Source organism: Crocodylus porosus, unplaced genomic scaffold (genome assembly GCF_001723895.1).
Source record: "Crocodylus porosus isolate Cpor-Errol unplaced genomic scaffold, CroPor_comp1, whole genome shotgun sequence".
NCBI lineage: Eukaryota > Metazoa > Chordata > Crocodylia > Crocodylidae > Crocodylus > Crocodylus porosus.
In genome coordinates this window covers 33,277,801-33,293,336 of record NW_017728886.1, presented here as the reverse complement: position 1 = coordinate 33,293,336, position 15,536 = coordinate 33,277,801, and the positions used below count along the sequence as shown (strand labels likewise).

The window sequence follows — 15,536 nt, the reverse complement described above, 5'->3', positions numbered from 1 at the left end:
CAACAAGTAATAGTCATCAGTGACTATGAACTAACCCTTAATGCACTAATGAAACAAAAAAAGAATTACATTTTAAACCAAATCATGTCATCTGTACGCAAAAAAGATATAGTAATTTTTATACTAGACTAAGCAGAGAGTTATGGAAAGGAAGAAGTGGAGAAAGTAAAATCAAATGGAATTCTTTTTCCAACAAAGTGCTCCAAACATGATCTCATAAACCTCTTATTTCGCCAATCCAACAAATGGAAGATATCATGAATAACATTTGATCATCAGCATTTCATCATCAACCTTTGATATGTTCCATCATATCCATCTGTGTTGTCCCAAAATGATGCAAACAAAAGAAACTACCAAGAAAGAGATTCAATATTGAGCACTTGAAAGAGCCTGCTACAAGCAATGATCTCCAGCAGTAACTCAGTCATAAGCTCTCTGATCTCCCTTAAGATCTCGACACCATTGGTTACTCAGAGAGCCTGAAGAAAGGCATCCATGAGGAATACGAAGATTCTCTAAGCTTCTCCAGAAACAAACACAAGGACTGGATTGATGATTATGATAGGGAAATACAAGCTCTCACTGACTGAGAAAGTAGTTTTCAAAACTTCATAGAATACGTTAGTTCCAAAAAGCAGCAAGATAGCCATCGCCACATCAAAGCTGAAGCCCAGAGAAAAAATTGAGAGCAAAGTAACAAGTGGTGGGAGAACAAAGCAAGAGATTCAAAAGTCTGTGGATAGCCATGACATGCATAGTTTCTTTAGTGAAACCAAAGCTATATATGGGCCAAGCATACCAGGAGCCATCCCTCTGAGCTCCAAGGATGGAGCAACACTCCATAGATACAACTCCAATACCACTTGATAGTGGAATGAGCCACTTTCAAGAATACCTAAAATGAGATGCTAATATCAAAGACAATACCATCAAAGCCATTTCACAACACCCCATTAAGAACTACCTTACAGATCCACCAATTTATCAAGAATGTGTGAAAGCCATTAAGCAGAAGAATAACAACAACGCATGTGGCCCTGATGGAATACCAGCTGAAATTTATAAGCAAGATGGAATAAAGCTCCCTTACCAACTATGCATCATTATGATGAAAATCTGTAAATGGGAACAGATTCCCAGTGACTTGAGAGATGCCAAAATCATGACTATATTCAAGAAAAGAGATGGATTAGATTGCACCAAATATGATATTGTACTCCTATCCATCGGTGGCAAGATCTCTGCCCTCATTCTCCTCTATAACTTCACTTTCCTCACTGAGATTCTACCCATGTCCCAATATGATTTCAGCCCATTCAGAAGCACAACAGATATGATCTTCATTGCTAGACAGCTGCAGAAGTACCATGAACCTTTACTGACATGAGTAACACCTTGATTCAATCAATAGAGAGGTCCTATGGAAGATTCTGATGAGGTGCATATTCCCATCACAGTTTGTTACCATTACCAGACATCTTCATGATGACATGACACCAACTGGAAATTGACCCCTTCACTACCAGAACTAAAGTCAAACGAAGACATGTGATTGCACAACCACTCTTTTCCATCAATTCACATTTATTCCACATCTCATTGCTGACAGACTTCTACCAAGAGTCAGCATCCAATATTGCATGGATGGGAACCTCTTTAATATCAACCAACCAATTACCTTTGAAATCCAAGATAACCAACGCCTCCATTATTGATCCTCAGTATACTAATGTTTGTGTCATGTGTCCTCACTCAGCTGAAGAGCTCCAGGTCACTTTTGATTGCTTTTGTGAAATATATGAAATGCTTGAACTGTCAATTTAACAAAAACCAAGATACTTTACCAATCCACCCCAAACCAACCAGCTACACCTCCACACCTTTAAATTACAGGTCTGTCCTTGGAGAATGTTAATTATTTCCCCTACCTGGATACCCACCTTTCAAAAAAAGTATACATAGACAACACTATTCAACACCAGATGAAATCTACCAGTGTTGCACCTTGAAGTCTCCAAAATTGTGTCATGACATCAGGACCCAAACAAAACTTCTATTACCTTGATGTCATCCCTACCCGGTTGCATGGGTATGAAACTTGGATGACATATCACAAACACCTAAAATCTTTTGAATGTTACCATCAGTGACATCTTCAAAAAATCCTATATATCGACTGGAAGGACAGAAGAATGAATGCTAGTGTTCTGGCTCAAGCAAAAACCACCACCAGCATTGAAGCCATATTTGTATGGCACTAGCTCCATTGGATAGGACATGTTATAAGGATGCCTGACAACCAACTCCTAAATCAGGTCTGATAGTCCCAAGTCTACCACTCTAGAGGTAGGCAAAAGAAGAGATTCAAAAGATACCTTGAAGGCCAATCTGAAGAAATGTAATATTAACAGCAATACCTGGGAGACTTGAGTATTGAGTCATCCCCAAGGACACCATGATGTACAACAAGAACGTTTTAAGCAAACTCAACTAACTATGGAAGCAGATAGACAAGAGACACAACGGGAGAGAGCTGTAATCTGACATCACCAGGATCCACTCCTTCCTCCTGGAACTATTTGCCATGTATACAGTCAAACATGTGGAATTCAGATAGGCCTCCTCAGCCATCTACAGACACACCAATGACTTCCCTATTTACTGTAAGCCTGCACTGTCTGAAGGACTGCATCTTCATCTTGAGGGACTGCCAATGACAATATGCTGTAATTGTTTGATGATTTTTCTAATTGGTTTCAGTGTGGGGTGGTACATGACCACTAAGTGTACATGGTTACAACAGGGTTTCTTTTTTGTATTGTAGCAGGTTATTGTGAAGTATTTGGGTGGCTCTTTCAAAGATAGTCTATATCTCTATTGGGGGTGTTCTTGCCTTATAAAGGCATATTTCAGGGAGGGTTCTTGTTCCCCTGGTTGGCTATTTCATTTTAGAAATAGCAAGGCATTTCAATACCAGGAATGCTTTCGGCCCCTGATGGACATTCAGTTTAAAGCACAATGGGAATCTAAGCCATGATCTCAACAATCACACCTCCTGCCATGCCATACTTGCATGGCAGGGCATGCAATTTTGGGACTGGGGGCTACATCTCTATTGCACATTATTTGTCAGTGCAGGGGAAGCCCAGAATCATTATCAGTAAGTTTAAACCCAAGTGCTGACAATCAGTTGATTATCAGTTAGGGCTGGGGAATGAACAAGAACCTGAAGCTGGCCACAGTCACATCCCCAGGCCCAGGTGGGGTTTTAACTGAGCCCCAACTCATGGGGATCCTGCCCTGGTTCCCTGTGAGCTAGGGCTGTGTTAAAACCCTGTGTGCCATCCAGCTGGGTGGCCCACAAGGTTTTAAAAGGTCCTTGTGCATGGAGTCCCTGGGATTAGGCTGCCAGGACAGCTGTGTCTTGGGAATGAGTGTTCGAATCGGTCATGAGCCAGCCCCAATTGGCTACACATTCAATTTTAGGCAACATACAAGCAAGCCACAACATTTTTATAACAACACAAAACAGGAATAACTTTGTAGCTTGTTCACTCTACCATGCCTTAGATGGACTTTTACATGTGGCCAGGTTACTATTTAAGGTCTGATTAACCTGTTAATTGCATCTTAAATGTAACAGCTGTCAGGGGCATTAGTGTTTCCAAAGTAAAACATTATGGGATTTCAGTTCTACAAAAAACTTTTGGGGTCTTAGCAAAAACTTCTAAAAACTCATAACTTTTAGTGAAACTAATATTTCATTTTATCACCAGTTTCATTTATAATTCCACAGCTCTATGTCTAATTACAGAATCAGAGCTAACAATTATACAGCCTCAGAACTATCCTACAAGTCTCTGGGCAAAGCATGAGGACACAACGGCTGACCCTCTTGGTATTTCTAAGGTAAAAAACAAGTACCGTATTTTTCGGACCATAAGACGCACTTTTTCCCCCCCAAAAGTGGGGGGGAAAACGAGGGTGCGTCTTATGGTCCGAAGGTGTGGTACCCCAGAACATTTGTTTGCGGTCCCATGTGCCTGCTTACTGTTCGCTGCCGTTCCCATGCTGTGGATTGCTGTGTGTGTGGGGGAAGTCCCGCCTCCTGGAGTCTCAATGTCAGTCAGTCAGTCAGGTCACATGATCGGCACAGCGCACGCCTCCCCTGCGTGTGTGTGTGTGACACTGACAGACTGACAGGATTAGAACGTTGAGACAGGAGGCAGCTAGGTACGGTACCAGGTAACGTGCTTGAGCCTCTAAGTCTTTCCTCATTTGTTAATGGAAGTGATGATGGTTCTTAACACCACTGTTGAGTTTATGCTGTTAAATATTACCGTATTTTGCTTTATTTTAATAAATATTTTAGTATACCGGTACTATTTGGTTCAGAATATTTTTTTTCTTGTTTTCCTGCTCTAAAAACTGGGTGCGTCTTATGGTCAGGTGCATCTTATGGTCCGAAAAATACGGTAGTTCTGTTCAGCCCATAAGCACTATCACTGTATCTGTTCAGCCCATAAGCACTATCACTGTAGGAAATGTTAAACAACAGTGGAAGAATGTTAAAAACATAAAGTCCAAAAAAGAAAATGCACAAAACCCAAATTTTATTTTTGTCAGACTTAAGTATCAAATGCTGTGTCTAGCTATACCTCCTAAGAGGGAAGATTTAAATGCCAAGAACTTAAAAGAAAACTTGAAGGAACTACAGATTCTCTTAAAGTGCCTTGGGTCTATTGGCCAAATGGGTTGAAAAAACAAACAAGAAATGAAAACCTCATTGGAAAAAAATGCTAGATCAATATTTTCTCTTTTTTTAAGTCTATGAATGATAACGCTATTTTATTTGCTTTTTGGAGCACACACCTAAAATTCCCCTCATTCAGTGTTTGAGATAAAATCTGTTGCTAAAACTAATCCTTTTTGTATGTTACTCACATTTAGAAGTCTCTAAAAACACCAAGTGAAGTATTTATTGATTTCAGAACAAGAACAACCTGAAGGGATCCAATAGAATGATTATTTCTAAAGATTCCCAACTCTGGACCTCAAGGGTAGCAATACATTTACTTTTACAGGACTCTGACACTGGCTCAGGTAATGATTAATTTATAGTAGTACTCACCAGGCCTGCTGAATGTGGCTGGGAATGCAATGACCTCATCGATGACATACTGGTCTGGTGCATGTATCCATACCCTTGTGACTGACTTTGCTGATATGCCCCAGGAAGCACAGGGGCTGTGTATTAAAGAAATAAGGAAACATTACCACAACAGTTAAAATTATTCCATTATTCCCATGTCAAGCCTTTGATGCAACTTCTCTTAGTAGTTGCTGGTAGCTGTAGATTGGTCTCCTGACTAGGAATCTGCAATGCAAATGGGGATACATATTCCAAAAGACAGGTGATTAAAATCAGTATAGAATTTTTTTAAACAACATACACATCAAAAACAAGCTTTGTGTAAGTGAAGTGAAAATCAAACTGCAGCAGAACATTGGTTAGCACAGTGATCCTCAACCAGAGTGCTATAGCACCCTGGGGTGCTAGGAAAATCCTTTGAAGGGTGCTACAAGGTGTGAAGAGATAAGTCAGGTATGAAGAGACACGCAGGTAAGCATAGGCTAGGCTTGTTCCTGCCTGGCCCCACTGCAAGGAGATAAATACTGTAATAAATATATTCGTTTTTTCAAACAGTGCATCTCTCAATTCATAGAAGTCATGGAGGGGTGTCTTGAGTCTAAAAGGTCGAGAACCCCTGGGTTAGCATCATGCAACTGAAAAGAAGATGGCAAGCAAAAAGGCTTAAAAGACCTCAAGGAACTTGACCACTTTGGATGCAACAACATTAAAATATTCTGAATTATTTAGTTCTTTGGGGACTTTGAAACTATCCTAAGATGAGGCTGTAGGGAAGAATATCCTGACACAGAGTTCCTTTGATTTTTTTAATTTAAAAAATAATCATTATAAAACTGAACACTAAAATACATTTGAAATATTTTAGTAAAACTGTTTAAATGATACATTCTTAATAATAGTATTAAGCACCTTCATTTATAGCCAAAGCAGCAGTTTTCAAACTGTGTTCTGTAGAACCCTGGGGTTCCATGATATGCCATCAGGGATACAACAAAGAGACTGGGAGTAATGATGAAGTAGGATGGGAAGCAGTACACTGCCACTGCAAGGCAGAGCTGCCTGGCTTTATGTCAGTCTTTAAGATAGGGGTATGGGTTCAGCAGTAACAGTCATATGAAAGTCTTTAATTACCAAAGGAGGCCTATTGCATAGGGACTGATGAAAATGTTTAGCAGTTATGAATGAAATTTGATCAATTAGTTTATGCTGATCCTATCAATATCCACGAGAGATTAATCAAAATTAACTAATTGGAAATCTTTATTTCTGCCCCTTTCCTTGTCCTCAGCTTTCCTTTACCCTCTTCTCACCATCTCCCTTCTCTCCCACACCCTTTTTTGTTCTTGTTGGTATTGTCATTAGTCGAGACTTTGCCAATCCTGTAGATCTTGCAGGCGAGTCAACAATATAATATAGTTTATTGTATCAAAATCTGATGAAAGACAGGGTGGATAAAAATCAATTATTATTTTTTAAACTAAAAATTGGATTTTTATTTAAATCAGATTTTGTTTATTTAATCATATTTTTTATTTTTAACATGCTGTTTTAAAAAAATAAACCTATATAAAGATAGCTTTAATTTGTGTTAAAGCTCAAAGATATAATCATGAAATAGGGATTATAACTTTTAATTATATAGCATTTGAGACAATATATTCATGTAACCATTTTAGAAATTTTAGAAATAGGTCACGAAAGGCCATGGACTATATTAGGGACCCAGTCTTATGGGGTTCCCAGAAGCTCATCTATAAATTACTAAAAATTAAAGAAAACCACTCTACCCAATGGGATTCAGTGCTCAGTCTAGAACAAGGGGTTTCAACCTTTTTGCATCATTTTACCCCCCCAGTGGCCAGATGTGGAGCAGTGTACCCTTGGTCACCAATCTGGGAGGGGAGGGTGGGTGGCCGGATGCAGAGCAGCGGCAGCTGCCGTATGTGAGCTTCCTCCGCTGCCGTATGTGAGCTTCCTCTGCATGTGCCCGGGTGGGTGGCGCTTGCACAGAATGCTACGTGGTAGTGCTCTGTCCCCACCTGCCCTTGCATACCCCCTAAGGCCTTCTCAAGTACTCCTGGTGGTATGCATACCCCTAGTTCACAACCCCTGGTCTAGAAGAGCCCATCAATCATCTCTGTGATGTTTAGTTTCAGTTCTCAAACTGTGGATTTATGTTCCAGAGGCAACATCCTCATTAACAGCAATATATGGAGATGAAAGATAACAGACCTGATTACCTACCCATCAGCCCTATTGTTTCTCTGCAAGTTTGGGTACAAAGACTCAAGCCCTTACCTCTCTCTAAATGTACAAAGGTCCAAGAAGTTAAATGAATAGAGGATTGTTGGGGTTGGAGTAGATCTGGGCAAGAGAAGGAGCCTGGAGATAAATGCAAGGAAGAAGAGGCAGTAGAAACAAAAGAGAATCATTTTGAGCAGAATATTTCAGAAGTCTTGAAGGATAAGTTTCAGAGTATCGCCCCTCCACTGATTTGAGATCTAGTGAGGGAATGGTATGGAAGAAGGAAAAACCTATCATGGCAGCAGACTTGTCAGGCCTTGAGACCCTATTTGGGAATATTTTAATGAAGTTCTTCTACCTGCGAGTAAGACAGGCATGTGTGCAAAATGCAAATAGTGCAACAAAGAAATGCAAGGCCTGGTTGCCCAAATGAAACATCATGAGAACTGCTTCTTCTCAGGAGGAAGCTGATTTAAAGACTTTGAAGATGATGAATGGAACATGTCTGAACATGCAGGATCTCCAGGTTAATAAACTTGCTTATTTCATACTTCTTTCTTAAGGACTCCCTGTCTTCCCTGTCTGTATCTTTTGGGTGGACTTCAGGACTACTTGAATTTTCATTAAAATGTTTGAGCAAAAATGTATTTGTTACTGTATGGAACTATCATATTTTAATGCAGTTGTGATATAAAATAATGGCTGAAATAGGCCTTTTTTTTTCTTTTTTCTTTTTTTACAGTTTCACTTCTAAAGCAGTACTGAGGCAATGAGTAATACTAAATAAGCAGTACTGTAGTGACTGCATTGACTTCTTTTGTTCAAGAGGATCCACCCTTAATCCTTAATGTACAGGATTCTGACTATCCATCTTCAACATCATCATCACTGTCTACAGTTTCAGAGTTATCTGCTAATGATACCAGTGTTCCAGTCAAATGTGTCTCACAGTATTCACCTGTAGCAAAAAGAAAAAAAATCTCCATCCAGAAACAACCATACACAAGTCTGTAATAAGAACCTGCAGATTACAGGAATACATCAAAATTTCATACATCAACAATTTTTCTCATTGATGAAAAAATTGCTTGGTTTGTTTTCATTTATGCAACAAACTGTCCTTTCCATATGGTTGAGAATACACACTTTATTGACATGGTTCAGTTATTACAACCAGGATATAGTCCACCCAACAGAGCAGATATAGCAGGTAGATTGCTAGATAAAATGTAAGAGAAACAAATTGAACAGTGTGCAAAAAGTCTAGAGGGGAAAATTGTTAACTTGGGTCTTGATGGGAGAGGCAATGTCCACAATGCTCCAGTAATATGTAATCGTGTGACAACAGAAGAAGAGACTGTCTACCTCGCAAAAACAACTGATACATCACGAAATGCACACACAGCAGAATACTTGCAAGAAGTAGCAGCAAAAGCTATTATAACAAACTTGGGAAAAAATCACACATCTAAGCATGCAGCTTTGTCACAATGCTGCAAATGTATCAAAGATGAGAAGAAATCAGGAAGTGAAGAAATGCCCAAGCTAATAACATATAGATGCAACACTCATTCGACCCACCACTTAGCCGAAGACTTCAGGGCTCCAGAAAAAAGGCTAATATTGAAATTGCAAAACAGTTCCATGACAAGCCTTTGCAGCAGCTGCTCTGAAGAAAGCAGAAGGAACCAAACTAGCTCTCCCATAAGACATGTGATGGAACTCAGTAATTGACTGTTTTGACCAATATATTGAGAACTGGCCTAATCCGATGATAATTTGTGAACAAAATTGTGAACAAAATAGATGGAACTGTCATAGCCAAAGTTCTCAACATTGGGCTAAAGAGAAATGTAGAATGTATGGTGACTACCCTGAAGCCTTTTACTGTAGCCTTGAAAAAAGTGCAGTGAAATTGCAGTTTTATTGCTGATGCTGTTGAAATTTGGAAGGAACCAAGACCTCAAAAAGAGAAATACGCAATGACAGAGTTAAATTACAGGTATTAAAAAAAAATAATGGATCAAGCAATATCTCCAGTTCATCATCTTGTCAATATTCTCAATATTTGGCATCAGGGTCAGTCCTGAACTCCTGAAGCAGAGAAGCTGGTTATGACATGGGCACCAGCAGTCACCCCTCCATAATTTCAACTATAATAAATTTCAGGACTAAGGGTTAACCATTCAAGAAATATATGTTTTCTGATGAGGTTTAAAAGAAAGTCACACCAGTGAATTGATAGAAGTCACTGAAGCACCTGGATCCATTAGAGACTATTGAAGTGATAATTCAGCTTTTAAAAGCTGTAACTTCTTCTGCAGATATAGAAAGAATATTTTCTTCCTTTGGACTAATTCATTCTAAATTGAGAAACTGCTTGGGAACCAAAAAAGCAGGAACAGATTTGGGGGCATGTGCCCCCCTACCCTCCGCCCCCAGGAATGTGTGCAGAGATGGGGAGCCACCCTTGCCCCCACACTCATCCCCACAGGGATCCTCCATGCCCAGCATGAAAACCCCAGGCCAGGGGATCATGGGAACCTGCTCCTTGCAGATGCAGGTGGAACCCAGGATCAGGCTCCCCACTACACTGGCACTAAGTCATAATTGGGTCTAATGCGTAATCTCACAATCACACCTTCTACCATGCACGTGGCATGGCAGGAGGTGTGATTGTGTGGATCATGCATTAGATCCAATTGTGTCTTTACCTACACACGTAAAGAGGGCCTGAAAGGGATTCTTTCAAAACCAAGTATAACATGAATGACTTTTTGTAGCTTTCTAGAGTCATCTTTTTAAGGGAAGGTAAAGAGTCATGACCACAATTGCCAAGGTTGTTAATATTCAAAGAATGAGAGCCTATTCATCTCTCATTTAAACATGGTTTGTAAGAGAGTCGAGCCTTGACGAGGCTTGTTTTTGTCCACCTATGCAGGATTCACTGGAATTGGTTAACTGGAAATATTCAAGCACAAACTGAATTTCATTAAGATAAACTCAGAAAAATAACCAAAAAATAGTCCATTTCATTTGACACTTGCTTCCATAGGCATGATCACCCTTAATTCAGTCAATCTTATCCAAGGGGATAAACTGGGAGCCTCGATCAGCTGACAGGGCTCCCCTAGTCACATTTCAATTGATGGCCCGATAGGAACCAGCCATAAAGTTATTACAATTTTTTTTGTGGAATAACTTTTTGGCTTATCCCTTGTTTTATCATGCCAGTAATTGCTTTAACATGTGGCTGGATTACAGATGAAGTCAAGAAAGCTGCACAAAGAAATGTGCATGGTGTTGAAATCTACTGCAATGGAAATTTTCAGCTCCCAGAAAACTTTATGAAGTTTATGAGTTTCTTTGGCAACAAAAGTGGGAATATGGTAACAAGATACTATAGGCAAACAAAGATATTTTTCCCGCTTAGATCTAACAGCTAGTTCAGTTACCTTTCATCCTTTTGTTTATAGCAGAGGTAGGCAATTATTTTGGGTAGAGAGCTGCTTACCAACTTCTGGCAAGCTGTTGAGGGCTGCATTGGTCTCCCTACCCCTTGGTCGCCATCTTGTGACTAGAAGTCCTGCCTCCTAACCCCTGACCTTTGCCACCAGAAGTCCCGCCCCTTGCCCCCAAAAATACTCCTTTCCGCAAGAGGTTTTTCCATCTCAGAACCAGAAAAATACCAAATTATATTCTAAAAATTTAACATCTACAAGATTAATTTGATATCAAAAATATTTTTGTCCTGGTGTACATGTGTTCATGTAGTGTACATAGATGATTGCACAATAGCTTAAAATGAAGTCTTACTTTTGTATATTGTGAGGGGTGGCAGGCACCAGTATAGGTTTGTTGGAGGCTTTTAGTGTGTGGGTAGGTATAGGGTTTTTGGGGGGCTGTGTGAGGGTGGCTGGGATGTGTGAGGGGTTGTGGGTCTGGGGGTCTGCATGTATGGCAGTGCAAGGGGGGGTGCATGTGTATGGTGGGTTGTGCACATGAGACTCATCCTATTAACACACACATACAGTCTCTCCCTCATTACACACACACACACACACACACACACCCCTTCTACTCCTGGCACTTAGTTACCAGCATGGGCACCGTACTCCCCAATCCAGCCATGCAGCCAGGGGCCATGTGGTGCCGGACTGGCCGGCAGGAGTGCAGGAAAGCAATGAAAGCTGAGGCAAGCAGAGACTTCCGGTTGGGAGTGGGAGGCGGTGGGCACAGGAAGGGGTTTGGGGCGGGGTGGGGCGGGGCCAGGCTGGCCTTGCTGGTGAGTCCTGCCAGCATCCCCTTTCCCTTGGGCCCTACTGGCCCTGGCTCCTGTCATCTTTGACAGGTAGCCAGGAGTAGAAAAATATACATTTTTTAGGGGCTCCGTGGGCCAGATAGAATGGCCTGGCAAGCTGGATGTGGCCATGGGCCATATTTTGCCTACCCATGGTTTATGGGATCATTAAGGAAGTTAGTTAATTACACATTTCTAAGTTGTATAGTACATTTGGTACCTTTATTCCAAAAGAATAAACCCAAATTGTATTTTATTGGAAAAACAGTTCAATAATATTGCAGCATATTCTTTATAGCTTTAGGAAAGTTGGAATCAACCATGGTTCTACAATGATTAGGCAGTTATTTTTTTGGAAGATAACAGACCAAATTCTGCCTTGACATAAGTGAATTCAATTCTACTGAGAGAAACATCTGTGATATGTTCATGGTGGGCAAGATTTTGGTCCAATGTGAACAAAAGTGAGACAGATAAAATGTGACCTTGCTTCACTGTGACCAACTGCAGCACACATACAATAAAAGTTCACTGCAGTTGTTGGCTCAAGACTTAGTGTAAACTTATATAGCATCACTTACTGCAGCAGGACAAAAACAGTGGTTTCAGTTAACCTAAAGGAACAATAAAACACAGAGGTATAACATGAAAATTCATTTAGCTGAAGCCAGATTTATTGACAAGGGATCTGGGGGCTGACCACTGCTCCCAGGAACATGGATAGGCACTTTTCCTTGTTCTGTTAAGATTTTACTAGATGAATTCTGAACTTTCTTTCTTGATTAACTTCATTGATTTTTTTTTATATTTGCTAGTGGGAGCAATTACTCGTATTTCACTTTCCCTTTTATATTAATGGTTTACAATATTATCATCTTATTGGGTTTGGCTCAGGTGAAACTTTTATTTTTCAGACTTTAAAAGGTGTAAAGAAGCAATGCTAAAAGAAAAATGCAAAACCAAAACCCAAAATTCCTCCCATAAAATCCTTTGTACCTTTTTACTTGTAACTTGTGACAGCTTGTGATAACTTGGGGTGTGAATGTAGGGTGTGAACAAGCATTTACAAAACCCAGCTCAGGTTTAGGCAGCTAAACCTGAGTCAAGATCACCAAGTGCAAGCATTCACAGCTTGCCAAGAAAGGTGCAAGCAGTCAAAAACAAGTCAGGAGGGGTGGGTGGAAGGCTGGTGGGTCCACCGGGGACTGGTGGTTTCATGGGAGTTTTGGTGGGTCCAGAGGGGAGGCTGCCCAGTCTGGGGATTGGGGGAGAGGGGGGAGGGGTTGTGTGGAAAAACAGCATAGACTCAGAGCTGTGGCATCTGGAGTTCAACCACTCTCAAAGCCAGCAAATTTCAAAATATAATGGATAAAATTATGTAATTCTGTATTTTGATAACACTGCCCTCAAAAACATGCAAACAATAATGCAGTCCAAATAACATTTTCAGTTATTTGCATAAAGTTGAACTGAATTACTGTGCCAAGTTCATAATCCTGCAATTCCTTCTCAAGCAAGTCCAACTGAAAGTGATGAGAATTATAGTAAACTTAGAGAAAAAAACATATGCTTACTTTGAAACATGTAGGGGAAAAATAATGCATTACCAAAGGAGGAACAAAATACCCCAACTTGAATATTTATGTTACACATGTTTCTAATATAGATACTTATGCTGTATTTATTTTGTAACTTCTATTGTCATTTTCAGGGACCATCTTAGATTTCTGTAGAGGGAAAAATTAAGTCGATAAAACTATCTTAGCAAAGAAATACAGTATAAGGGCAGAGGCAAGAGAGCAAATCATTTTCCCTGAAGTCCTATCACTTTCTATTGAAAACTACGGTCTAGAATTTTATTCCAAAACATGAATGGATTTACAAAATAGCTATTTAACTGTTTCAGAACTTTTATTTAAAAAAATGTAGCCAATAACATAATGTAGATCATAGGAATCAGTGCTGTGCTGATGCAAATAACTAAAGTATTCTACAATAAGCCCCTTAGCAATTGGAATGAGAATTTAAGACAAGGCACAGGAGAACAATTTGGTTCTTGAAAAGGCTCTGTATTCCAAAAGTGCACATGTATCATAAAATAACTGGACAGGCACAGACTGTTCATGCATTTCCCCATTTCTATGTAAAAAGGTGACTTTACATACAGGATGCTATTTCCATAACCCCATTCTTGAACTCCATGGAGGTCTCTCTGTGAAGTTTGAACACTGAGAGCTGGATGGCATAAGAGTCAGCAGATGCTGTGACGATCCTTTATTGGTCTGCAGGGAGCAGATCATTATATAATTTGGCCCAGTCCCTTCAAAATAGCAAAGTCCTAATGATCTTTTCAGGAAAAATGCACACCCTCCCAACCCCAAAATTCAGTTTAATGCTAACTTTCTAGTCTGCTGTTTTTGGAGTGCAGATAGCTATGTTCAACATTCCAACATAACCTTAGAAAATGCCCTAATCCTCTGACAGCAAGTTAGAAAACAAAGCGTTTTATTTAAACGTAAGGTGTAGGGTATGGCTAATAGTGTATTGGCCATAAAACAAGCAACACCTTAAGAAATTCAAGAAGTTAGAATGTTTTAAAAGTCACCAGCCTGTAAAACTGTAAACAGAGGTTATCATGTGATGTTCATACACACTGAAACTAAATGAAAAAGTTTTACTGTCATTTTAAGTGAAAAAGTGAAAATCCATATGGAAAACAAATTAGAATTAGATATAGATAATCAAGTCTGTATTATCTGCATCACAATTCTATAGCCAGTTGTTACAAATGCAAGTTAAAAATTGTATCAGGTCATATGAGAGATATAAAATTTCACAGACAGTTATAACAACCTAACCCTACCCTCCAGCATATCTACTATAACCCCCCAGCTTGCTGTAATCTAGATTGTTAATGAAGATACTGAACAAAACTGGCCCTAGGACCGACCCCGAGGCATTCCACTCGATACAGGCTGCCAATTAGACATCGAACCACTGATCACTACCCGTTGAATCCAACAATTCAGTCAGCTTTCTATCAACCTTACAGTCCAGTTATCCACCCCATACTTCCTTAGCTTGCTTGCAAGAATGCTGTAGGAGACCATATCAAAAGCCTTGCTGGAGTCAAGGTATATATCATCCACAGTTTTCCTTGCATCCTTAGAACCAGTTATGTCATCATAGAAGGCAGTCAGGTTGGTCAGGCATGACTTGCCCTTGGCGAATTCATGCTGACCGTTCCTGATCACTTCTTCTCCTCCAAGTACTGTGAAATGGATACCTTGAGGACCTGCTCCATGATTTTTCCAGCAACTGAGGTGATGCTGACCAGTCTGTAGTTCCTTGGATCCTCCTTCTTCCATTTCTTAAATATGGGCACCATATTTCCCTTTTTCCAATTATCTGGGACCTCCCCCAATCACCCAAAGTTTTCAAGGATAATGACCAGCGGCTCTGCAATCACATCAATCAACTCCCTCAGCACCCTTAGATGTATTGCATCTGCCCCCATGGACTTGTACATATCCAGCTTTTCTAAACTGTCCCTAACCAGTTCTTGCACCACTGAGGGCTGCTCATCTTCTCTCCAAACTGTGCTGCCCAGTGCAGTAGTCTGGGAGCTGACCTTGCCTGTGAAGACGGAGGTAAAAAAAGGCACTGAGTACTTCAGTCTTTTCCTTCTTGTCTCTCACTAGGTTGCCTCTACCATTCAGTAAGAGACCTACACTCTCCCTGCTCTTCCCCTTTTTGCTAACATACTTGTAGAAACTCTTGTTGTTACCTTTCACGTCCCTTGCTAGCTGCAGCTCCAGTTGTGCTGTGGACACATAT

At 40.2% G+C, this 15,536-nt stretch overlaps 1 protein-coding gene across 5 annotated transcripts in view; it reads right to left on the bottom strand.

Annotated features, from left to right (window-relative positions):
• The window catches only part of NEBL (nebulette), a 164,964-nt gene that overhangs the window by 13,851 nt on the left and 135,577 nt on the right, over nt 1–15,536 (bottom strand). For all 5 annotated transcript variants that reach the window (XM_019532267.1, XM_019532276.1, XM_019532299.1 and 2 more), the window contains one exon: nt 5,135–5,250. In XM_019532267.1, coding sequence (XP_019387812.1) covers nt 5,135–5,250 — 116 coding nt within the window. The remainder of the gene's footprint in view (nt 1–5,134; nt 5,251–15,536) is intronic.